Genomic DNA, 25,317 nt, shown 5'->3' on the forward strand with positions numbered 1-25,317 from the left:
AATGTATTTCATCCAATGAAATTACAGCCAATCTTTAGTTCGCACTAAATACAAATGACAACTATAAAATAACTGAGCCCCTTTTGGTATCAATCTCAGTTGATTTTTCTCCAAATAAATTTAAAGGATTCTGATATTTTAAATAGAGAGGCTTTAGGACTCACCAATATGAATGTGCATGCTGTCTCAGGCTTTGTTAAACAGTGGATTCAACTTACATGGCATTGCCCCTTCTAAGCCAGGGAGCTAAAAATATCAGATTTTTATATTGATCCAGTAATTGTAAAACCAGTAGCTTGCTGCATTAGCCAGTGATTATTTCTATAATCCTACAGGTTAACCTTCTCCCATAAATTTCCTTGTTAATTAAATGGTAGGGTCCTGGAGGAGATTATTAGTTATTCGGTGGAACATTAAAGGTTAAATGCAATATTCTAACTTTAGGGCAATACATGAAAAGTGATAGGTGCTGAGAAGGATACCAGGAAAGAAGGATCTTAGATACAAGGGAAGATTAAAGAAATTGGGCTTATTCTGCTTGGAGTACAGAAAGCCTGGTGACTCAGTGGTTTGCACTGCTATGTTATAGCGCCAGGGACCTGGGTTCAATTCCAAACTCAGGTGGCTGTCTGTGTGGAGTTTTCATGTTCTCCCTGTATCTCCTCGGGCTTCTTCAAAGCGCTCTGCTATCTTCCCACAGTCCAAAGACGCACAGTTTAGGTGGATTGATCATGCTAAATTGCTCAGAGTGTCGAAAGATGTGCTAAGTGGCTTAGTCACGGGAAATGCAGGCTTACGGGAATATGGTAAGGCAGTTGGCCTGGATGGGATGCTGTTCGGAGGGCCAGGTTGGACACAATGGGCTGAATCCCCAACTTCCACACTGTAGGGATTCTACGTGGGAACCATACATAAGGACAAGACAGATGGACTGTGCTGTATATGGCTCTGGAAGCGTTCGAAAGGGTTAATTTTTGATAGAGTGCAACAAGCACCACCCACTGTGATTATGTCACGAGGATCTGGGGCAGAGTAAGGTAAGATCTTATGGGCAGACATAAGGTTAGGTCCTACCAACAATCATTATAGTAATATACAGCCTACTCTTAGACCATGTAAATAATTACCGAGATGTAATAAACTGTATCTTGTTTAGTCTACGCCAATTCGCTAATTAGATCTAAAGGTAGCTATTCTTGCACTCATAGCACTGGATAGCTTATTTGGGTAGAAGGCTGGCTTGCAGTGCAACGTGATCTCAACACCATGGGTTCTGCTTCCACACCAACTGAGGTTACCATGAAAGATTCTCCTTCCTGACACCTCCCCTCGCATAAGGAATGGTGACCCTCAGGTTAAACCACCATCAATCACCTCTCTCTATTGAGACAGCAGCTCTATGATCCAGTCATATTAGGGTGACTTTTCATCTCACTCACACTAGCCCCTAAGGAATCAACGCACTTGGAAGGGTACATAACAGGGATGTAGATCTCCTCCATGTGTATTTACCCTTCTGATCATAATTATCTAGATCACAGTCAAATGGAAGCTCAATCTAAACGATTTAACACATTATTCAAAAATCAATTGAATCTTAACAGGATGACCATTTAATCAAATGCTTAGACATAAGCTTGGTTCCATGTTAACAAAATAACTGCCAGGTATTCAACTTACTTTGGAAAATACTTCTTCGCCATGTAACATATATCAGGATCCATTACTACCTCTAGGACTGAAGGTTCTCTGAGTGCCTTTCCTCACAGCAGTGTGGTTGACTCTTAACTGCCCTCTGAAATGGCCCTAGCAAGCCACTCAGATCAAGGGGTAATTAGGAATAGGCAATAAATGATGACCCAAAAGCCACCACCCATGAATCCTGTGAATGAATGAAAAAAAGACCATGTTGCCATTCCTTCATTGTCACTGGGTAAAAGAACCTGGAACACCTTTCCTAACAGCACTGTAGGAGTCACTCTGCCACTTGGGCTGCAGCAGTTCAAGAACTGCAGGTCACCACCACCTTCTCTATGGCAGTTAGATATCATCATCATCATCATCATCATCAACAACGGTCCCTTGCAGATGAGGCTGACACTCTTCCACTCTCAGGGTGAGCCTGTTAGTGGCTGTACCGTTTGATGCAGCTTCTGCACACTCTACAATGCTTGGGTCTGAAGGTGGTTGTGGGAAGAGCTGGGGTGGGGGCATCAGTGTGGTAGCATGCTCCTTACACACTTTTCACCTGTCTTCTGCTTTTTCCCGATTGTAAATCTTGAGATGCTTGATTCCTTCCTGGATGCTCCTCCTCAGCTATGGACAGTCTTGGGCTAGTAATTCCCAGATGTCTGTGGCAATGCCACACTTTGCCAGTCAGGTATTGAGGGTATCCCTGAACCACTTCTTCTGTCCACCTGGGGATTGCCCCAAATACTGAGATGTCCACATTCCATGTACAAAAGAAATAAAAAACTCAAGTCTGGTTTACATCCACGCTGAATTGCTGGGTTCTAAAGTGGCTGATTCATGATCTACCATCTCTGCCAGATGTGGGGTAGAATGCGCTAGAGGGTTCAGATAGTTGAGTTGTTCGGACAGTTCACGCTCTTGCCAGTGCCTTGATTTCACTTCTTTGTGTTCCCAACAAAGTCTCTTAGTGCGTTCAAATGTCTTTCCAAATGAACCTTTGCCATTTTAGCTCATTAAAGTCAGGGACTGCTGTGAGTCAGTGGAAATGTTTGATCTCTTCAGGGATGGCTTGAGGACACTGCTAAAGCCTTCCCAGGGAGTCTGTGTCATGACTGAGTTCAGCAAAGAGCAGTTGCATTTGAAAGGCTGATGTCAGGGACATGGCTGGACATATTTGAAGAAGGTTCACAAGGCTGATTCATGGCATGAAGGTGTTTTCCTCGGAGGAATGGACAAACAACTTGGCCATATATTCAGTGGGATTTAGTGATTTAATCAAGGCATGTGAGGTATTGAAGGGTAGATGTTGAGAGAATGTTTCCTTTTATGAGAAACCTGGAACAAGTGGGTACAGTTTGAAGATAAAGGGTCTGTTATTAGGAGCTAAGATCTTTTAGAGCCATGGTAGAGCTTCAATGAGACAAATGGCTATTCCCACTCAGGATTTTAGGTCTTAACCAGCTGAAGTGGTTTTGAGTAATGAGTGCCTTAATTCTGGACAGATTATCTTGGGAAAGGGTGTTGCTCCAAACAATCCAGTATTCACAGACACATCCAATTGGACCAACCGATAGCCTTGCATTCCTGGCTAAATCCAAAAACAGAGCAACGACATAGGAACATACTTTGGACAACTGAATAATCTATCAGCATTTGTTTTTGCACTAAGGATCCCCCAAGATTAGCAATTGCATCTTTCCACTTTTAGAACATAGAACATAGAAAAGTACAGCACAGTACAGGCCCTTCGGCCCACGATGTTGTGCCGTGGAATAGTCCTAATCCAAAAATAAAATAACCTAACCCACATTCCCCTCAATTCACTGCTGTCCATGTGCATGTCCAGCAGTCACTTGAATGTCGCTAATGACTCCGTTTCCACGGCGACCACTGGCAAAGTATTCCATGTGCTCACAACTCTCTGGGTGAAGAACATCCCTCTGACGTCTCCTTCATACCCTCCTCCTAACACCTTAAAACTATGACCCCTCGTGGCAGTCAATCCTGCCCTGGTGAAAAGTCTCTGGCTATCGACTCTATCTATGCCTCTCATTACCTTGTACACCTCAATCAGGTCACTTTTTTTCCTCCTTCTCTCTAGAGAGAAACATCCGAGCTCAGTCAAACTCTCCTCATAAGACAAGCCCTCCAGTCCAGGCAGCATCCTGGTAAACCTCCTTTGCACCCTCTCCAAAGCCTCCACATCTTTCCTATAATAGGGCGACCAGAACTGGACACAATATTCCAAGTGTGGTCTCACCAGGGTTTTGTAGAGCTGCAGCATAACCTCGCAGCTCTTAAACTCAATCCCCCTGTTAATGAAAGCCAAAACACCATATGCTTTCTTAACCTCCTTATCCACCTGGGTGGCAACTTTGAGGGAGCTATGCACTTGAACACCAAGATCCCATTGTTCCTCCACACTGCCGAGAATCCTGCCTTTAATCCTATATTCAGCATTTAAGTTCAACCTTCCAAAATGCATCACTTCGCATTTATCCAGGTTGAACTCCATCTGCCATTTCTCAGCCCAGCTCTGCATTCTGTCAATGTCTCACTGAAGCCTGCAATAGCCCTTGATACTATCAATGGCACCCCCAACCTTTGTGTCATCAGCAAACATACTAACCCACCCGCAACCTCCTCATCCAAGTCATTCATAAAAATTACAAAGAGCAGAGGCCCAAGAACAGAGCCCTGCGGGACACCACTCAGCACTGACCTCCAGGCAGAATACTTACCATCTACAACCACTCTCTGCCTCCTGTCAGCCAACCAATTCTGAATCCAGACAGCCAAATCACCCTGTATCCCATACCTCCTGACTTTATGAAAGAGCCTGCCATGGGGAACCTTATCAAATGCCTTGCTAAAGTCCATGTACACCACATCCACTGCTTGATCCTCGTCAACCTGTCTCGTGACTCCCTCAAAGAACTCAATAAGATTTGTGAGGCATGACCTGCCCCGCTCAAAGCCATGCTGACTCCCTTTAATCACGCTATGCTTTTCCAAATAGTCATAAATCCTATCCCTCAGAATTCTTTCCAAAACCTTGCTGACCACACACGTAAGACTTATTGGTCCGTAATTTCCAGGGATTTCCCTACTCCCTTTCTTGAAAAGAGGAACAACATTTGCCTCCCTCCAATCTTCCGGTACGACTCCCGTGGAGAGTGAGGAAGCAAAGATCTTCGCCAGCGGCTTAGCAACCTCCTTTCTCACTTCCCGGAGCAACCTAGGATAAATCTGGTCTGGCCCTGGGGACTTATCAATCTTAATGTTTGTCAAAATTTCCAGCACATCAACTTCCTCAATCTTGATCCGTTCAAGCCTGTTTTCCTGCTCCTCAAAGTTCTCATTCACAATAAGGTCCCTTTCCTTAGTGAAAACCGAAGCAAAAAACCCATTTAGAGCTTCCCCTATCTGCTCAGACTCCACGCACAAGTTCCCTACGCTATCCCTGATCAGCCCTACCTTCTCCCTGATCATTCTCTTATTCCTCACGTATGAGTAAAATGCCTTTGGGTTCTCCCTAATCCTTCCTGACAAGCCTTTTTTGTGCCCCCTCCTGGCCCTCCTCAGTCCACTTTTGAGCTCCTTCCGAGCAAGCCTGTAATCCTCTAAAGCTGTGCTAGACCCTTGCTTCCTCTACCTTACGTACGCTGCCTTTTTCTTTTTGACAAGAAGCACCTCTGTACCTGTCATCCAAGGCTCCTTAATCTTACCCCTTCTTACCTGTCTCAGAGGAACAAATTTATACATCACTCACAACAACTGCTCCTTAAACAGCCTCCACATGTCTGCTGTGCCCTTTCTGTGGAACAATTGCTCCCAATCTGTACTTCCCAACTCCTGTCTGAAGATATAAGTGTTAAATTTGATGATGAAACAGATATAGACAGGAAAACAAGTTGTAAGAAAGACAATGAGGCTCGCAAAAAAAACGATAAAGTGAACGGACAAAGGCCTGGCATGTACAGGATAACAAGGGAAAATGTTAAATTATCCTTTTTGATGGGAGGAACAACAAAGAAGCATGAAATCTACATGGTGACAGGTGACAGAGCTTCGAGATACAGAGGAATCTGGGTCCTGACTGCTTAAATTACAAACTGGTAGATTGTAAACACAGAAAATAGGAAAGCTAATGACGTGTTATTGTTTATTGTGAGGGAAATTGAACACAAAGGGTTTATTTTGTTTGTAAATCAAGGCAGCAGGTCGCTCAGTAGTTAGCACAGCTGCCTCACAGTGCCAGGGAACTGGGTTCAATTCTACCTTCTGGCAACTGTCTGTGTGGAGTTTGCATATTCCCCCAGTGTCTGCATGGGTTTCCTCTGTGTGCTCCGCTTTCCTCCCACTATCCAAAGATGTGCAGGTTAGGTGGATTGGTCATGTTAAATTGCCCATAGTGTCCAGGGATGTTTAGGTTAGGTGGGTTAGACATGGGGAAATGCAGGGGTAGGGAAATGCGTTGGGGTGGGATGCTCTTTGGATGGGCGGTGTGGACTTGTTGGGCCGAATGGCCTGTTTCCACACTACAGGGATTCTCTGAAAGATAATATTTCAGTTATACAGGTGGTTTGATGAGACTAAATTTCACGTACAGTGCACAGAATTTATCTCCTTATTGAAGGATGAATGTATCTAAGTTAGAAACTGAAGATTTACTAGACTGACAGCTGGAACGGATGGTTTGTCTTGTGAGGGAAAGTTGGACAGACTGGGCTTGTATCTGCTGGACTTCAGAAGAGTAAGAGGTGACTTGATTGGAACTTGTAAGATCCTGAGGCATATTGACAGGTGCATTTGGAAAGGATGCTTCCTCTTTTGAGAGAGGGCACTACTTAAAAATAAGATTTAAGACGGAAATAAAGAGTTTTTTCTTCTTTCGCACAGAGTACCATGAGTGTTTCAGAATTATCTTTCCCAAAAGGCAGTGGAAACAGATTCTCTGAAAAGTTTTAAGGCAGGTGTAGACAGATTTGTGATAAGCAAATGGGTTGAAAGGTTATCAGCAGACAGTGGAAATGTGGAGTAATCAGATTTGTTTGATGGAGGAGCAGAGTCCAGGAACTCAGTGACCTTCTCCTGCTCCTAATCAAATGTTTGCATGTGCTTAGTGTTTAGAAGATATATTAGACAGAATTAGCAGTTCTCAGTCAATTATAATGAGACAGGTTAGCCATTGTTCTAGACTTATTTGGTTCAGGTTAATATTTTCAATGGTTCATATCGGTAAGAGTTATAAACCATCTCTGGAATATTGGCCAAGGATATTAGTTCTCACTGACTCCCATACTGTAGGGTCTTCAGAACTGTTACAGAACCACATCTGTAACCTCTTTGAGCCTCCTGTATTCACAGACTCTAGCTGAGGTACAACATCTGTTCACAGCTTTCCTGATGGCAAAAATAAACAGTCCCATGTGTTTTCCTTTGGATCATATTTCAAAAGATTGCAGACACAGTTTATAAAACAGATTTATAAACTATTCTAAAGGGCCCTAAATAATTATGCATAGAGGAGAAATCTGCCTGTTTTTGCACATATAGTATGCAAAATTATGCAAATTTATCATGACAAAATTTAAATACAAATCTATCATGTTGAGGTTAAATGGAATTATTATGACTTTCAAAGTGTAGGTTCAGAAAATATTTATTTTGTTACGAAAACACAATTTGTGCTGAAATAAATCAAATGTTAGGTTGAAAACCAGACATTAAAGACTTCTCATCTCTGTTAGCCTGCTCCCTTTCTTTTATGACTGAATTCTCTATAAAGAAACATACCATTCCACCCCAGTCTACATTTGGTGTTCTCCTTCACATGATCCAGTCTAATTTCACCCTTCTGCACACTGCCTCACCCTTTAATATTCCTCTTTTTCGAAGCAACTCTTTAATTTCCTTTAAAAGAATTCATGGACTCTGCCTTAATAAGAATTTATGGTCAAAAATACCATGTACTAGCCAACCTAAAAGAAGCTCTTTCTTCTATTTTTCCCTTTAATTTTTTTCATTAGTTTAAATTCATATTTCATGAGATTATATTTTTATTACTTCCAGGAACTGACTCACTTCAGCAAGCGTTGTAGGACGACAAAAAAGCAAACTTCAATCTTGAAATAGAGTAGGAGTGATTTAATACACATGTTACATCTTAAAGCACGTTGAAGCCATGAAATAATTTTTGAAATGCAGTCATTATTGTAAAAAAAAATCCACTGCTTCCACTATCAATATCTTACAAAATGTGCTGTATACAGCATGCACTGCATCAACTCATCAAGAATTCTTCAGCTGTGCTCCCTAAACCTGCAAACTCCACCACCTACATGGTCAAGTGTGCATGTGGCCTTCCATCTCAGTTACCATCCAGACTCGAGAATAGGTCACACTGTTCATTAGTCATTCTGAGATCTTGAACTCCCTTCCACAGCTACATTGTAACAACTATGGACTGATGTTTTTTTTCTCTGTTATTAACTTTCCAAGGACAACTGGTGACAAGTGCCAGGCTTGTCAGTAGTCTCTCACTTGTTTGTCAAAGCTACCGAGAAAAATGTTCCCCCCCCCCAGGCCAGGGTTTCCATAATTTACCTTGAAAATACAGCAAACTAACAAACAGAACCCCTGAGCAAACATACAAACTTGCCCCCTCATCTCTACCTTCTTGGGCTGTGATTAAATGCACCGTAGGATGCAGGGTACAGCCTGTAATGGCATATCTAAGGATTAGCTGGCACCATTCTGTTTTGTCTGATCCTTTTCCTGAACTCATCTGCCCAAGATACATCAAAAGACAGAAAACTGATCCAATACTATCTATCACTACATCTCAAAGTCAATTAAGGAGTTTTCAACATGTCAAAATTGCTTTAATCAAAAAACATTGTAGATAATAAAACAAGGTCTCAATGAAGTGATACAGAACAACTAAACTGCTTATATTAAGGGAAATACCAAGAACTGCCAATGTTAGAGTCAGAGATAACACATGTGGAGCTGGATGAACACAGCAGGCCAGGCAGCATCAAAGGAGCAGGAAAGTCGACATTTCGGGTCAGGACCCTACTTCAGAACCCAGAAACATTGAGTTTCCTGCAACTCTAATGCTCCCTGACCTGCTGTGTTCCTCCAGCTCCACCCTGTGTCGACTGCTTTTATCAAAGGTACATTTGACAAGGACAATTCTTCATATATGGTATGGGCTCTGTTACATCCATCACAGGAGGAAGACAAGAGTCTGGTTGTAAAGTCTTATCTAAGACACTGCACCTTAGTCAGACCAATGCAGCCCCTTCCTCAGCACTGTACTGGGAGAGATTTTGCATCAAGTCTCTGTGGTGGGTCTCAATCTGTTTGACTTAGAATGGGGAGTGTTACCAGTGAGCCATGGCTAACATTAAACTGTGAATTAAGGTAAAAATAAATATTAGGGAAAAGAGGTAGCTGAGGAACTTTGAAAACGTAGCACTTACTTGTGAATGATTAGGTAGAGATCTTTGTGATAAGATGGCAAGCTTAGAAAGGCTGCTTCAACCCAAGTAATGGCAGAGCTGTTTTTTTGAGGAAGCTATTATCTTTGGCACCATCAATCCTTTAGGAGATTCCTACTAAAATACATTATAATTTAGTTGCTGTTGGATGCCATTAATCTCTGGGTCTAATTAACAAATATCCCTGAGTTACTCCAACACCAGCCAGTTTGAATATCTTCAACATATCACTAACTCTCTCCCTATATGACTGTGTCTGTACTGCTATGGTAGAGGTCAGGATGTTATGTTGTTCAATGCACATTAAATAAGTTGTAAATAACTATCTGTCAGCATTTAATTCATCATTTAACAAAATAGTGTAATGTTTCCACATTTAGCTTGCATTTTAGGTTTTGATGGGAGAGCCTGTATAGGTGGAGTAGGTGTGAAATACATTTGACTGTATCATGTGTCCTGTAATACTGCAACAAAACAATGTAACGGCAACACAATTACCAGACTATTCCCAAAAACTGAAGACAACAATGCAATGGCAACAATACTATAACAGAAGATATAGTGACCATCCAACACAGCAAAACATTCCCATACAGCAATGCAATTATAACCACTTTTCCTCCTCATTGGAATTATGTGACAAATTGCACATCAAAGGATCTTTGGCCACTTTTTAAAAATTTAACTGGCTCTGCTGATGCCTCAAATACACTCACTAAAACACACTATCTGTTCATTTCATCATCAGGCTTTTTGCAGAATCCTCGTGCACAATCTGATTGTTTTTTTTCCTGACATTACAACAACAGCACTTCAAAAATACTTGTGTCGTAAATTGCTCCTTAGAACATTCTGAGGTCATGCCAGATGCTATCTAAAAGTGTCTTTCTTGCTTTTACCTACAGCATTTTAAAGTACGCATTCCATTGTCAGATACATACTCAGCAGAATGTACTTTGACTAGATAGATAATAAAGGTGAATTGCATTTACTTTGTTTTAAACGTTAGAATGCTGCTCAATAATACAATTTTGTTTTATGACTAGTCTGTGTCCAGACTAGATAAGACATAACAAGCTGTTTTCAAAATTCAGTAAGAACTGCTATTGTTAAATGTAGGACCAAAGACATTAACTAACAAATCCTTCAAGATTTAACTATGAAACATTATTCAAAACAACAATCCACCTATTCTTTTCACATCAGCATCTTGCAAACCTATGTGCCAATGCAATGGCTTGAAGAGTTATGCTGTCCTTTTTTTTAGAGTCAGGTTTTAAGATGGAGGTACCAAGATGTTAATGAAAACTCATAAAGTGAGCAGCTTGTGAGGCCTTGGAATTATTTTTAAAGTTGGAACAATAGAAGCAGCTTGAATGGGTGTGGTCAAGCTCCCACAGATCCAGGATTTTTAGTTTCTTAGTTTTTCAGGAGCAGCCATTGTTGCTGGGTCTGTTTCTGCATGGGTCTGGGTGTTGCTGGGTCTGGAACACAACATCTTACACTTACTTTAAAATAAGAAAATGTTAGGGTCTAGAGTATCTTCCTATTATATTTTGAGAGGGTTTGGTCTCATCCATAACAGCTGTGACTCTCACTGCTTTGGAAGACTGAAGCAAACAGGTATGTAGAAAAAAACTGTCACTTCCAAATTCATAAGAAGTACAAATCAGAAGACATCTAGATTGCACATATATAATCTTATCAGCACAAGATCAAAATCCTGGATCTCCCTTATCCAACAGCTACACAGCAGTATCTCCACAACAAGGACAGCAGTGACTCAAGACAGTTAGGGCACATGCTCACTTTTTATTCTTTCACAGCATGCGGCTTCATTGGCAAGGCAAACATTTGTTTCCTGTCTCAAATGGCCATAAACTGAGTGGCTTGCTAGGCCATTTCTTGAGCGGATAAGAATCAATCACATTGCTGTAGGTCTGGAGTCACAAGTGGCTCAGACCAGAAAAGGACATCAGATTTCCTTCTCTTAGGGATATTACTGAACCAAATGGGTTTTTACAATGATAAATGATAGTCTCGCCAATGCTGATAATGACATCATCTTTGAAATAAAGCTTTGTTCATTGAATTTAAATTCTACTAGATGTCATGGTGGGATATAAACTTTAGAATTTAATTTCCACTGGCTGTCATGGTGGGGTTTGAACCCACATCTCTGGCTTAGCTGGGCCTCTGGATTACTGGTCCGATGCACTGCATTGCCATTTGCCCTTCTCAAGGGTAACTACAGATGAGAACAAGTGGCAGCAATATCAGAGACACATTGCGTCCCAAGGATAGTATTTTTAAAAGAATTTTCATTCATTTACGGAATGCTAATTTTGCTGGTAGTATCTGGCGGTACCAGTAACCTGCAAGATTTCCCTGTGGATACAAATTGCTCTCACACTCTGACCCCAATTAGCAGGTTGTCTCAGTTCATACAACATAAGGTATTCACACAAAAAAAATACTTTATCCTTCTTGCTGCTGAGTTGACTTCAAGTCCCATGTGTCATGCCTGTTGACTACAGACAAGCAGTTTCTTCACCTTTAAAATAGCAAATGAGAGCTCTGATTATCCCTATTCTGAGGCCACATAAGCTGACTTTCCAATGATGGGGAGGGAGGAGAAGGGGGTGTTTGGGAGAGAGATGTCAGGAAGTGGAGGAGGTGTGGGTTTAGGATGGGGCTTGAAATGTGAAACAGCCAGAGTGGCGATCTCCAGCTCATTTGGCATAACACTTGCAGAATTGCTGTGGCGAAGTTGTTTTCACCATTTCTCCCCGAGAGTTTCTGAGGGTCTTCTTTGAGTTACAGCAGACAAGCAGATGGAGCCTTCACATAAATTCCCAACATTATCCATCTAGCACACGTAACTCCCCACTTCCACTGTGATGGTATGCATTGTTGAATGCATCATACAGATTGCAGTTAAAAATTAGCTGGCATTGTCTTTTGTTTCATATGATCATTGCCTTTGAATGACTCAAGTGGACAAAAGATATACAAAAACAGAAATTTTTGTACAGCTTTTCACATGTTATCGTGCTTTGCAAACAAATAAGTATTTACCAGAAGTGTAGTATATTGTATTGCAATATAAAAGCAACAGTTTATTTTCACACAGCAAGATCCCATAAATAGCTCAGTCAAAATGGCCAGACAAACGCTTTTGAATAATATTAGTTCAGCAGTAAGTGCTCACTTGGACAGGGTAGACAACTTATTTGCCCTTATTTGGAGTTTTACAACCAGCCCCCAGACAAAGTTTCCTAAATTACTACAGTTCCAGAAGGGAATGACCCAAAATTGTCAAACTCTGAGAGGAGAAAGGAAACACTGGCTCACCTTCTTTACTCACTTGCAGCCCCCAGCCCCAACCCCTCCAAACCCTCCAACCAGCTTGGTGACAATATGGTCAATTTGAAAAGGATTATTTTCTTTGCAGATATCTTTCTCCCAGACCAGATAAATTTATATTTGAAAAGGAACTAATTTAACCAAGTTTTCTTGAGTTAATATGAGAGTGAGTATCTTTGTGACTAAACACATAAGAAATAATAACCCAACGCACACCCACACAGAATAGGAATAAGAAGGGAGAGACAATGTAATGCTTTAATAAATATTTGGATAAGTATCTGAGTCCCATGAAGATTAGGCAATATAAGCAACTGATGTTGTGTTGCTTGGCTTTATCAGTCAGTTAAAAAATGTTTAAGAGATAACAAGGTGTGGAGCTGGATGAACACAGTAGGCCAAGCAGCATCTTAGGAACAGGAAGGCTGGCGTTTTAGGCCTAGACCCCTACTATCTCTCTCCAGTTGAAAAACGTTTGTCCAGTTTGTTTTCAACTACATTTTGCACAGCCAGAATGTTCTGTTTCAAGTTCCACCTGCTTCAGAAATATGTAACAGCACTTCTGGCCTTGATTAAAAAATAAAATGAAATTAATTCAACTGCATTTCGCTGGTTACAAGCAAAGAGAAAGAGCAGTTTCCTTCATTTTTACCCATAGCATGTTGATGGCTCATGGTCTTCTGAGTTATGGCCCTTATAGCACACGTAGACCAGGGTGGAAACTGGCCTTAAACCCCTGCGCTTGTGTATTCTTGAAAGGGAAACCACTGGTTCATCTTCTAAACATTGAGATAACTCACAGGCATTTACAGTTCCATTTGCAGTTAATTTCACCCTTTAAAATGATTCTGATTGAAAATTACTTGACTCCTCCAGTGTGATATTCCTGGCTCTTTCTTGAGGTTAAAAACAATCCACTCAGTGCTTCCAGAGATTACTGAATTACACTTCTCAAAACTTACATTCTCAGTCATTCTGGTTGCAAATCTTCTTCTTAAACAAAACAAATGTTGTAAGTAAATATTCATTGTGTCTGCAGGTAATCTGCAATTATGATACACCGCTCTGACAGAAAATTACAAACTGACAGTCGTTACGTCTATTGGAGTGGGAAGACTGGGTCTGAGTACAGCATTTAATCTGAAAAATAGCACCTCTGACAATGCATTGCTCCCTCTCTTTTAAACTGATCTGTCAGGTAGATTATAGATGGAATGTCCCTACATCATGAATCCTGACAATGAGACTACAAAGATAAGGCAGTACAGCTGGCCATGACAATTGGATATGGACGGGTAAGGGTACTTACTAATCATGCTTTTTGAGAAAGAGCAGGAAGTTGACAGCACCCCCTCGAACTTGGCAGGGTCAAAGGTCCAGGTGACATCGTTAAATGGCACCAGACAGGCATCCAATGAAATAGCTCCACAGAGGCCAGTATCCCATCACCAACGCACCTTTTATTTACATGTGGAAAGCCCTTGACACTGTTCCAGTTCCCTTAGAGCCAGCTCTGAGTGAACAGAACCCCGACACTCCCGTTGACATCTGTAAGTCAGGGCTCCCTGATAGGGGCTGTTAACCTGGTCCAATCAGGGAACACATATTCTCTGAGGTCCATCTGGCTGACCTCATTGCAGTCACTACGTCCATACCCTGCCATCCAACAGAATTATAGCTGCTGATTCTCGCCCGCAGAATGCTATCTGAAGCCATAATCTATTGCAAGAATGCAACATCTGAGCAATAACTGACATCCATAAAATTACACATTTGGGAGAAACACGAAAAAAGTCTCAGAGATGTGTGGCTTTATCTGAAGACTTAATTTCTAAGCAATTCCTCCATGATGAGTTAAAGGTCATCACACAGTTAAAGTACACACACAAGAAAAAAACGTCAACACCACTTTCCCCTTCTGCTGCTGAATATTTGAATGTTTAGTTCTCCTGATACTTGAACAAATATCATTCCTTTTTACCACATCATGTCTGACTGGACCTCTCAATCCCAGTCTTTTCTGTCACTCCAAGCTGACCCAAAGCTGTCAGCCTTTAAATGATTTTGTGGCCCCTGAGAATTGAATTATTTTAATACAATTCAAAACCAAATTTGTTTCGTTCATAATGAAAGATTTTGTTTGCCCTTAGAAAAGTAAGTTGTTCGACACAACAAGAATTTGATTGAGGTTGGCCTTATGTTTTCTTCACACATGAACCTTTGCTCTCCAGAAACACACCTTAATGTTCCAAAACTCCCTCGTACTGAATACAGCAGTGTGCTGTGCTTTGGGGTCCTGCTGTTTCATGCTTTAAAGAGAAAATTAATCACTGGTCAGACCTTAACTGGAACATTGCAACCAATTCTGGGAATGATACTTTACAAAAAAAACACAAAGGGTCTGGCAGGGTGACAGGGGAGATTTATCAGAATGAAAACAGGAATAAGGGGATTTAGATATATAGAGAACAAAAGACATGCAGGAGGCAAGAATCATCAATTCTGCTCTTCTAGCATTCTTCACTCTCCAATAAGTCCGTCGTAAATCACACCATGATTTCAACTCCACTTTCCCACTTCCCCACAAAGCCCTTGCACACACGCCCCTCTGCATTTCAGACCTGCCATGACTTTTAGCTTCAGAAGAGAAAATTCTGCCCAATCTCTTATTTCACAAATTTCCACGCTCCTGAGCTGGCACGATTCAGTGGTTTGATGACTGTGAATGCTGATAGGTATGCCTGTAAAATGGGGGTCACTGTATTGTCTTCCTCTCATATTTTAAAGTTGCCTCTCCAAATGAAACGACAAACCCAGTGATAATGCTTCAAACTGAGCTGGGACAGTGGAGATAAATAGGGCACTTCAGTTTCTAGTGAGTCCTGAATCAATTTTCAAAAGGAAAACCTTTAAAAAAAAGGAAAATCCTTAACAAGGTCAGATCTAAGACATATAATTGCAAATATGCCCCCAGGACAGGAAACACTTAAGCTTCTGTATACTTTACTAAACAGGCTGTATTTAATTGATCTGTCTGGATTTGTACCGAGGAACCAAAACTAGTCACAGAGGGAAATGCCATCAATCTGAACTGCTGTCATTTGAACACTGTGTTCTCACTCCAATCCCCAAAATTCGAATGTTCACAAAAATATAAAGGACAGATCTATTTCTTTTATTGATTACAAAATGCTAAAAGAACAGAGATTTGTAAACCATCTCACAGTATAAATCATTCCATATGTCTGTGTTGGGCAACAAAGGGAAAGTCTTTGCTTCCTGAGTTACATTCCCACCAGTCAACTGACCATAATGATTTCCATTTGGAGATACTGAACCGCATTGAGTCCCAAATATTTTTATGCCAGATCAGCTGAAAGGATGTTCCTGTTCACATCTATGAGTTCTTCACTAGTGTGCATTGTCCAGCAAAGCAAGCGTTAGTACAAAACCAAGAAACAGTCTCAGAGACTGCAATAACCTTCTCACTGCAAACGTGCTTTGACATTCTCTCAAGAAATTGTCATAAGAATACAAGGTTTTCAGAATGACGAACAGGCCAACAGGCCCAAAAATGCCACTTCATTTGTGGCCTCAGTCTGAACCAACCATGGCTGCTGTTCCTAACCTCAATACTCATTGCTGTGGCTTTGCAACATTATTACTCACTGGCACATTCCCCAGGCTCAGCACTTACTGCTGCCTTTAGTTCAGCCTTGCTCCTCACCGATCCAGTCTTCAAACTGTGGTTCCGTGTCCATCACTGTGACTGATAAACTTCCTCTATAACTCTTAGCAGTGTTTGTTCAGCCTACGCCTTCTTCACTTCCATTGTGCCTTTTCCTTCTACTGCATTTGAACTTCCTCTTTCTCACTTCTGAGGTTTTATTTCTCATCATATTGGAACCATTTATTTTCCCTTCATTGAGTCTGAAATCCCTTTCTCATGGTCTAAATTATCTGCCAAAGTCTACTTCTGTCTCCATGGAGATATCAACATTAATCCTTTTTGCTAATTATTCACTTGAGATGCAGGACTACATCATCATAAACTTGGGCTCATCCAGGGGCTCCTGGCTGTGATCTAAATTATGCCAAGTCCAACTCTCCCAATATATATTGCTCCTTATCCTCCATCAGTCCCTAATAAATGGCTCTGTAGCTCACTGGCTCGCACTGCTGCCTCACAGCACCACAGACCTGGGTTTGATTCCAGCCTCCAATGACAGCCTATGCAGAGTTTGTATGTTCTCCCTGTTTCTGCTGTGTGGTCCAAAGATGTGTTGATTAGGTGGGTTAACTATGGTAAAATATGGGATTACAGGATAGGCTGGGGTCTGGGAGGGATGTTCTTCAGCGGGCTGGTGCAGACATGATGATTGGAATGGCCTCTCCCTGCATTCTAGGGATTCTATGATTCTTCTGGTCCAGGAGACTTTACAATCTGTCAGTGAGTCAACCACGTTGAGACTCCACGCTTTCTGTGTTAAGGGTGGAATGCTCTACGAATAAAACTTTCGGTACCAGTGCTAAGAATCTCATCTCAGTGTTCATGTTACCAGAGGAAAACATCACTTAGCACCGACCCAACTCAGGTGCCATCCTACGCAGATACCAACAAACGAACCCCTGCCCACTTCCCTCTCTTAATCACTCTCATTCACTGACAATCGTGGATATTAAATAAGAAACATTAAAAATTCCACTTTGAGTTATTGAATAACTGTCATTAAATGTTTAATGGAATTATTTTTAGAAATCACATTTAAAGCTAACTATCAACAATGGCATTAAATGTCTGAACAAAACAGAAAAAAAACTAAAAATCTCTGTAAACCTGAAAGAAGCTACAGGAGTTTAATGTAGTTTAAACCTCTGTGCCCTCTGCTCACCCTGAGTATTCTGTACAGTTTTTATTTCCTTGTCAGGAAGGAGGCATTTATCTTAGAGGAGTGCAACAAAGCTTCACTAGATTAATTACTGAGATGACAAGGCTGTCCTAAGAGGAGGGATTGAATAGAAAGGGCCTAAGTTCTGTAGAGTTTAGATGAATGAGTGATCGCTTCAGTGATATAGAATTCTGAGAAACTTGATAAGCTTAGCATTAAGGGACTAACAATCATCACTGGATAGCCTCGAACTAGGGATGGCATTTTCCCCTCACTGATGTGGTCACAGCAATGGCAAGGAAGGTGAGAATGAATAAAATCAGATTTGTAACATTGAGAAAAGTTTTCTCCCCTATCTCCAGTCAGACCTTCAATCACACTCTTAAATGGCATCCACCTTATTTATATACACATGCACCTCAAAACAATTCCAACTCACCTTATTTACATGTGACTTCCAATTCTCCTCGCTCAAGAAAGCAGAAGGCTCAAATTCCTGCCAGGTAAATCCAAGCGGTTACCTGGCAGCTGCAGCTCATTAAATTCTTCTCCAAGCCATGCCACTGCTTATTTTATACAACATGCTCTCTGGCCTCAACCCTCCTTGAACCTTCCTTCATGCAAGTCAGCATTCACAAACCTCCAGCCTCACCACTTTACCATAATTGTTTTCAGGCTAACTCAGATACCATCTCAGTACTTCAACACTTTTCTTCTAAGTTCAGGGACATGTACGACGTCTGCCAGGTCACGTGTGTCCGCGCTGACATTGACACATACATTTTATGGGTCTTAGCTTACTTTCTTGGTGGTCACTCACTAACCACTTATTTGGAAGCTGCCAACCTCTGTCCATTTTACATCGTTTTCTTAGTGCACACTGACTTTAGCACTGACACACTCAGTGTGGAGCATAGTGTTTTCTTAGTGCACAGATCTTTAGTGCTCAGCTGACTTTATGCAGCCAAACTCAGTGGTTTGCATTGCTCTTTTGTGCAGGAGAGGCAAGCAGCGTGTTATACTGGTTCCAGCCAGCCTGGAAAAAAATTTATACTCAAGCAGATGGAAGATGCTGAATGGTGACTGGGACCTTTTGGAGATGATGGTCAGTCTATCAGGGAGTGTTCAGAGTTTGAATGGGGTTTCAGATTGACTGGAATCTGGATGCTGGTGCTACAGCATGAACAGTTGAAAGTTCCCTGTCTAAACTCCCATTAGCAATCCTCGGAAGCACAGCAAACAGAAAATGTACCAATTAGAAAGGTTCTAATATTATTTCCTTTATCTGAATGAATTGTAAAGACGATCCTGATTGACATTGTCAGAAAATAAATTAAGAACCCATCATTTATGCTTGTGGAACAACGCATCATGAAAACCATTTAAGTAATCTGGCCAGTTTTATTATTTTCTTTTATTTAGCCCTTCACTGTATTTGTATGTCTGTTTGACTTTTTGTGTGAATAGAGCCAAAAGCAAAGATTTAGGGGTTTATATCACAGACCAATTATATTAATTAGTTGCTTAAATTTGCTCTACCAGAGTTATTGTATTGTTAATAAATTGTTAAGTCTTTTATTTAAGGTAACACCAGTGTTTGCAACTGATTATTTGCAAAGTTTGTGATTGTTTGTTCAAAACATTCTGTTGAGGAGGCATTGCAGTCGCTTTTGAGGATCTTTGAAGGTTTTAATTTTACTATGTTGCGAAACAGAGGTAGGTTTTACTGATTTGGCTTGGCAGTCTGTCTCAGTGTTGTAAAATAGATTGTAGAGTAGGACTTGATAGTGAAGGTGGGGGACTGGGAGCTCTAGGAGATTAAGGTCATTGTAACTCCTGCCTCTCTAGGTGGAGAATGCAAGGCCAACAAGAACATAGGAACTTCTAAAATTATGGATTCGGGTGGAGGTAAAGTGTACACATTGCTGGTTAAATAAAAGGACACAGTGTAAACAGGACGAGTTCACTTTCAAGCCCTTAAAACGACAAATACCTTCTCTCTCTCAATGTTAATTTGTTCAAATATCTCACAGACCCTTCCCCCTCTGATTTATAAAACTATATTATTTATCTCTGATGAATATAGATATAAAGTATTTATTTGAAACTTCAGCTATATCTTCTGGCTCCACACACATATTACCACTTTGGTCCCTAATGGGCCCTATTCCTTCCCTGGGTATCCTCTTGCCCTTGATGTATTTATAAAACACCTTTGGATTTTCTTTACTGTTACCTGCTAATATTTTTTTCATGTCTCTTGTTCGCTCTTGTACTTCCTTTTTTTTAAAGCAACCCCCTGCATTTTCTATATTCCTGTGGGGCATCTGCTGTTTTGAGTCTTCTGTGTCTACCATAAGTTTTCTTTCTGTATCCTTCCCCAATTCTCTACATCCCTCTCATCCAGGGTTCACTGAACAGATAAGGTCCAATCTTCACCTTTACAATCACCACCCGCACTCTCACTATTGCTGTTTTGAACATCTCCCATTGCAAGTGCTCCTGCGTTGTCCTCTACAACCCTCCCCCATTTCTCCAGTGTCTATAGCCCTCCTCCCTTCTACCCCACCACCCCCCCTCACAAGGTTCTATACCCTGGAATATTGAGCTGCTGGTCCTGGCCCTCTTTTAGCCATGTCCGTGATAGCAACGATACCACATTTCTCTGTGAAAATCAACTCCCCCACTCATAGAGTCATACAATGCAGAAGCAGACCCCTCAATTAAACCAGTCCGTGTTGAACATAATCCCAACTAAACTAGTCCCACCTGCCTACCTGCCCCTAGCCCATATCCCTCCAAACCTTTCATATTTATGTAAGTAGCTAAATATCTTTTAAACATTGTATTTGTACCTGCACCCATCAAATCCTCAGGAGGTTCGTTCCATACGCAAATTCTGCTTTACTTGCTAGTAAACAGTTTAGTTTAAAAATAATTGGTCACTCATTTAAGACAAAGATGGGGTAAAAATATTTCATTAAAAACTGAAAGGACTGTGGGTGCTGGAAATCAGAAACTAAAACAGGAATTTGCTGGAAAATCTTAGCAGGATTGGCAGCATCTGCGGAGAGAACTCAGAGTTAATGTTTCAGATCTGGTAACCCTTCTTCAGAACGTTCACTGGATCTTGACCGTTAACTTTGATTTCTCCCCACGGAAGCCGCCAATCCTGCTGAGATTTTCCAGCAAATTTCTGTTTCAGTTTTCCAACACCCGCAGCTCTTACAGTCTTTTTTTTAATGGAGCATATGGCCTACCTCTGCTCCTATTTCTTACATTCTTACATTGTTAATCAATGTCCCCTGGCTTAGCTGGTAAATCCAATGCCTCAGATGGTCTTGAATGTTATGCAACATACTACAATGTATACTTGAGTTTCCAATCTCAGATTTCTGTGTTAATTTTGCCTGATTTAAGAGATTTGCAAACATTGCAATGCATTAGAGACACCTACTATATTCATGAGAGTCAAGAGGTAATTCTGGACATGTTCTTTCCCGTGGAAGCGAACCACGGAGTCATCCACTCCCAAAAGCACCTCAATGTTGTAGTTGCCATCTTTGACATGTCTCCGCTTCCTCAAGGTTTCATCCAGCTGCTTGTCAACATTGTCGTACATGTTGTGCAAACCACCAACCTCACCGAACTCTGATCCTGTCAACAAACAAACGACAGCCGTGTTTAGGATAAACTCGAACTTTTCCTTAAGGCTTACATCGATGTAATCAAATGTTTGTATGTGAAAATTATATGGCAGACAAATACTGCGTCCCCAAGCAGTAAGTCTCCATGAGTTCAGTAAAAACAAAGTGTGGTCAACTGTCCACATGGCTCCAAACTAGAGCTGGGGCAGGAGAGAGGGGAAGGTGTGTGGTTATATGTGTGTGTGTTGGGGGTTGGGGGGAGGTGGGTGAGGGACAGGGGCAGAGTTTTATCCCCCCCACCGCCAGCTGATTTGCAGGTAGGTGAGTGGACGTGGTAGGAGTGAGGGGACGTGGAAGGGCCAAGCTCTGTATGATTGCCCCCTAGCGTTTCCCAACACGTCTGCCAAGGTGCAGCGAAATGTGCAGGATCTACATTGGCACATCCACCCTTGTTCCAATTGAGCTAATTAATGCCCACATAAAGGTTGACTCACGCCTGGCCTCAATTTTAAGGCAGAGAGGAGGAGGCATCAAGCTGGGATGAATGCTATTCAGGTCTCAGGAGGAATAGGTGGATGCCCCCCAGTCAACAGCTCCATTCAACATCCTGGGTCCCCCACCAAGTTCTTTTTCCTGCAGATGCTTCTTCTCCCCTTTGGTTTGCCATCAATACTCCCAAATCAACTCTACACATCATCCTAAATCCCCCTCTCTGCCCTAAGACCCTTCCCTTGCACACATCTGACACTAGTCTCCAGGAATTACTTTGGGGGGCTAGGCCCACCAATGGCTCCTGTAACTCACAAACTTCAGAGCCAGCAGCAAACAGATTCCTTTTGAGGAGGCAAGTCCAACCTCCAGGAAATAAATGTGCCTAGGAGTGTTAGAATCACAGAATCATAAACTGTGTACACAGTGGAAACAGGCCCATTGAGTCCACACTAACTCGCTGACGAGCGTCTCACCGAGATCCACCACCCTATCCTGGTCGCTGGAACCTTGCATTTCCCTTGGCTAATCCACCTAACCTACACATCCCTGGGCACTATGGGGTAATTTAGCATGGCCAATCCACCTCTCCTGCACATCTTTGGACTGTGGGAGGAAACCGGAGCACCCAGAGGAAACTCACACAGAAATGGGGAGATCTCCTGCCACCTCCCCGGCTTCTGCATTACCATTGACAGAACATCAACAGGTTGTTAAATGGATATTTAAATATTTAAGTTTACTTCCCACTTCCTGTGGCACCTTTTCCAGGGCAATTCAGAATGGACAATAAATGCTGACCCAGCCAGTGACACCTACGTCCCCTTAAAGAATTAAAAACAGCATCAGATCCTGGAGCTTTGTCAATCTTAAGTCCCATTTTTTTCAAATCCAGCTTGAATCAGTGGCAATTTGCTCTCTTTGCCCATTATGGAATAAGAAACAACATTATAACTTAACAAGGCAGCTATTTTCTTAACATCGAATTCAGTCTTGTCTGTACGTTTAATTTCTTCATTCATTCATGGGATGAGGGCGTCGCTGGCCAGGCAGCATTTATTGCCCATTCCTAATTGCACAGGGGGCAGTTAAGAGTCAACCACATTGCTGTGGGTCTGGAGTCACATGTAGGCCAGACCAGGTAAGGAAGGCAGTTTCCTTCCCTAAGGGTCCTTAGTGAACCAGATGGGTTTTTCCTGACAATCGACAATGGATTCACGGTCATCATTAGATTTTTACTTCCAGATATTTATTTAATTCAAATTCGACCATCTGCTGTGGCAGGATTCAAACCCAGGTCCCCAGAATGTTGCCTCGTCTCTGGATTAACAGTCCAGCAATGATACCACTAGGCCATTGCCTCCCCATCAGCCCATATTCCTCTTTATCACTCTCTTTCTCTAAATACACTGGTAAAAATGTTTGGCTTTAGCTTTGAATCCTTTTGGAACTTCTATTCCCCTCAAATTCCACTTTTGCACCTCATAATATTTTTTAGCTTTCTTGGTTTACTTTCTTATACAGCTGTCCCACTTCGTCAATTTCTAAAACTTTGTGCTTCTGATTACCTTTTATTCCAGCACGGAGCTGTGCTTTACTTCAATTGTTAATAATTGCTAACAAACTACATATGTTGGAAGATGATGGCAGATTTAGTTCAACACAAACATGTGTAGCATGCTACAAGTCGGAAGAACAAGTATAGAACATATAAACAAACATGTTTAAAGCAAAGACAAATGGTAAAGGAAACTGTAAGCCTTAGGAGATTTTATCTAAACAAATAAACGAATGGACTGACTGCAGCAACTAACAGAGCCATAGGATACTGAACTACGTTGTCAGTGCAGCAGAAATAAAGCCGAACATTATCATGTTTTAGTCATACCACTGGCTGTCGAGCAACCAAAGACATTCAAGTGCTGGAGACAGTAAGAGAGAAGTCTCAAGGCTGATCGCCAAGTTCATGAACAGAATAATAAGGAATGTCAAACCAGACTTGGGCCTTACATTCTGAAAACAAAATGCCTGACAGATAATGAGAAAGTTAACTTAAAATATTAGTAAAATGAGAGAGTCGAAATAGAAGTAGACACTTTCAAATCGGTGAAATGTTTGTTACCTGGACACTCATGTTTAAGTAAAGATTGAAACTGTATCTATCAACAGGAGGGTTGGTAATCAATGGGGATACATATAAAGTCATTGGAAATGAACCAGAGGTGACATGAGGAGAATTTTTTCATATGAGTTATCACGATTTGGATGCAACTACTAGAAAAGATAATGGAGGCATGATCCGCAGTAATTTGCAAAAGCTACTTCCAAAGAAAAGATTTGTCGAAAGAATACTGGAGTGTGATATATCTTATAATCAACCTGTTTAGAGATGTTACATCACACCTCTGGAGCAAGTGGCAGTAGAACCCAGGTCTCCTGGTTCAGAGGTAGGGGCACTACCACGGCACCACAAGATGGACTGAGGCTGGATTGAGCTATGAGTTTTTTTTAAATCAACTTATTGAGAGGTGTTATGACACACCTCCAAAGCGGGACTTGAATCCAGTCTGCTCATCCAAAGGCAGGGGCTGGAGTGGGAAAAGGTGGATAGCAACTTCAAACAGTTGTCAAATGGCCTTTTCCTGTGTTGTATAATTGCATGATCCTAACTGGTTAATCAGAGCAATCACACACTCAATTCCTTGCCCATGAGTGGAACGATCAGGTAAATTCCAACATTGCTTCTCTTACATCAGTTAGCTTGTCTTACATCATGCTGCATCATGGTGGGGTACCTTATGTAACACCTTTCTGGCACAAAGAGAACATAACACAAACAGAAGATATCCTGCCAACTTCAATTCACTGAGTTCTGCAACTGACAGCTGACCCTTTCATATCAGTAATGAGTGTAAAAACTCAGAGGGTGAACTTCTTTATATACAAAATTAGTCTTCAATCTCAGATCGCAGATTAGATTCCCTACAACGTGGAAACAGGCCCTTCGGCCCAACAAGTCCACACCGCCCCTTAGAGCTTCCCACCCAGACCCATCCCCCAATAACCAACACACCCCTGAGCACTACAGGCAATTTAGCATGGCCAATCCACCTAGCCTGCACATCTTTGGACTGTGGGAGGAAACCGGAGCACCCGGCGGAAACCCACACAGACACGGGGAGAATGTGCAAACTCCGCACAGAGTTACCCGAGGCTGGAATCGAACCCGGGTCCCTGGCGCTGTGAGGCTGCAGTGCTAACCACTGAGCCACCGTGCCGCAGATGTAAGGGAATTTAAGTTTATTGCTGAGCAGCTGGTGATTCTTTTGTCCTGATCAGAGCCAAAATTATTTCTGTTAATTTTAGCTCTTTATCTAACAGTGAAATGGCAAAGCCATGTATTCTTCTCAAATACATAGACTGTGCCACGTGGAAACCCGAGGCAGTTTCTTGTGTTTTGTTGAACCATCAGGTGCAGGAAATATCAGTAGCTGAATACTCAAGCTGAGGGTTTCAAAGTTTGAGAAGCAGCTGACATTACAGGAATGCACTGGTGAGTTACAGTACTGTGTGGAAAGCAAGTTTCTGAAAATAGTTACCAATAGCTGAAGAGTGTGCATCAGAGATGGAATGTGTGAGCAGCAGGCAAGCAAGAATGACTACCTAATATTAGTTAGATCCAAGTTCACAGCACCAATAGAGTCAGCTCAATTTTATGAATCTAAG

General features: G+C 41.7%; 1 protein-coding gene across 4 annotated transcripts in view; it reads right to left on the bottom strand.

Moving 5' to 3' along the window:
• Positions 1 to 25,317, bottom strand: part of LOC125450919 (A disintegrin and metalloproteinase with thrombospondin motifs 3) — a 223,626-nt gene that overhangs the window by 73,714 nt on the left and 124,595 nt on the right. For all 4 annotated transcript variants that reach the window (XM_048527310.2, XM_048527311.2, XM_059643498.1 and 1 more), the window contains one exon: positions 20,913 to 21,112. In XM_048527310.2, the coding sequence (XP_048383267.2) occupies positions 20,913 to 21,112 (200 nt within the window). The remainder of the gene's footprint in view (positions 1 to 20,912; positions 21,113 to 25,317) is intronic.

The sequence above is a fragment of the Stegostoma tigrinum genome, chromosome 3, assembly GCF_030684315.1.
Source record: "Stegostoma tigrinum isolate sSteTig4 chromosome 3, sSteTig4.hap1, whole genome shotgun sequence".
NCBI classification, from domain to species: Eukaryota; Metazoa; Chordata; class Chondrichthyes; order Orectolobiformes; family Stegostomatidae; genus Stegostoma; species Stegostoma tigrinum.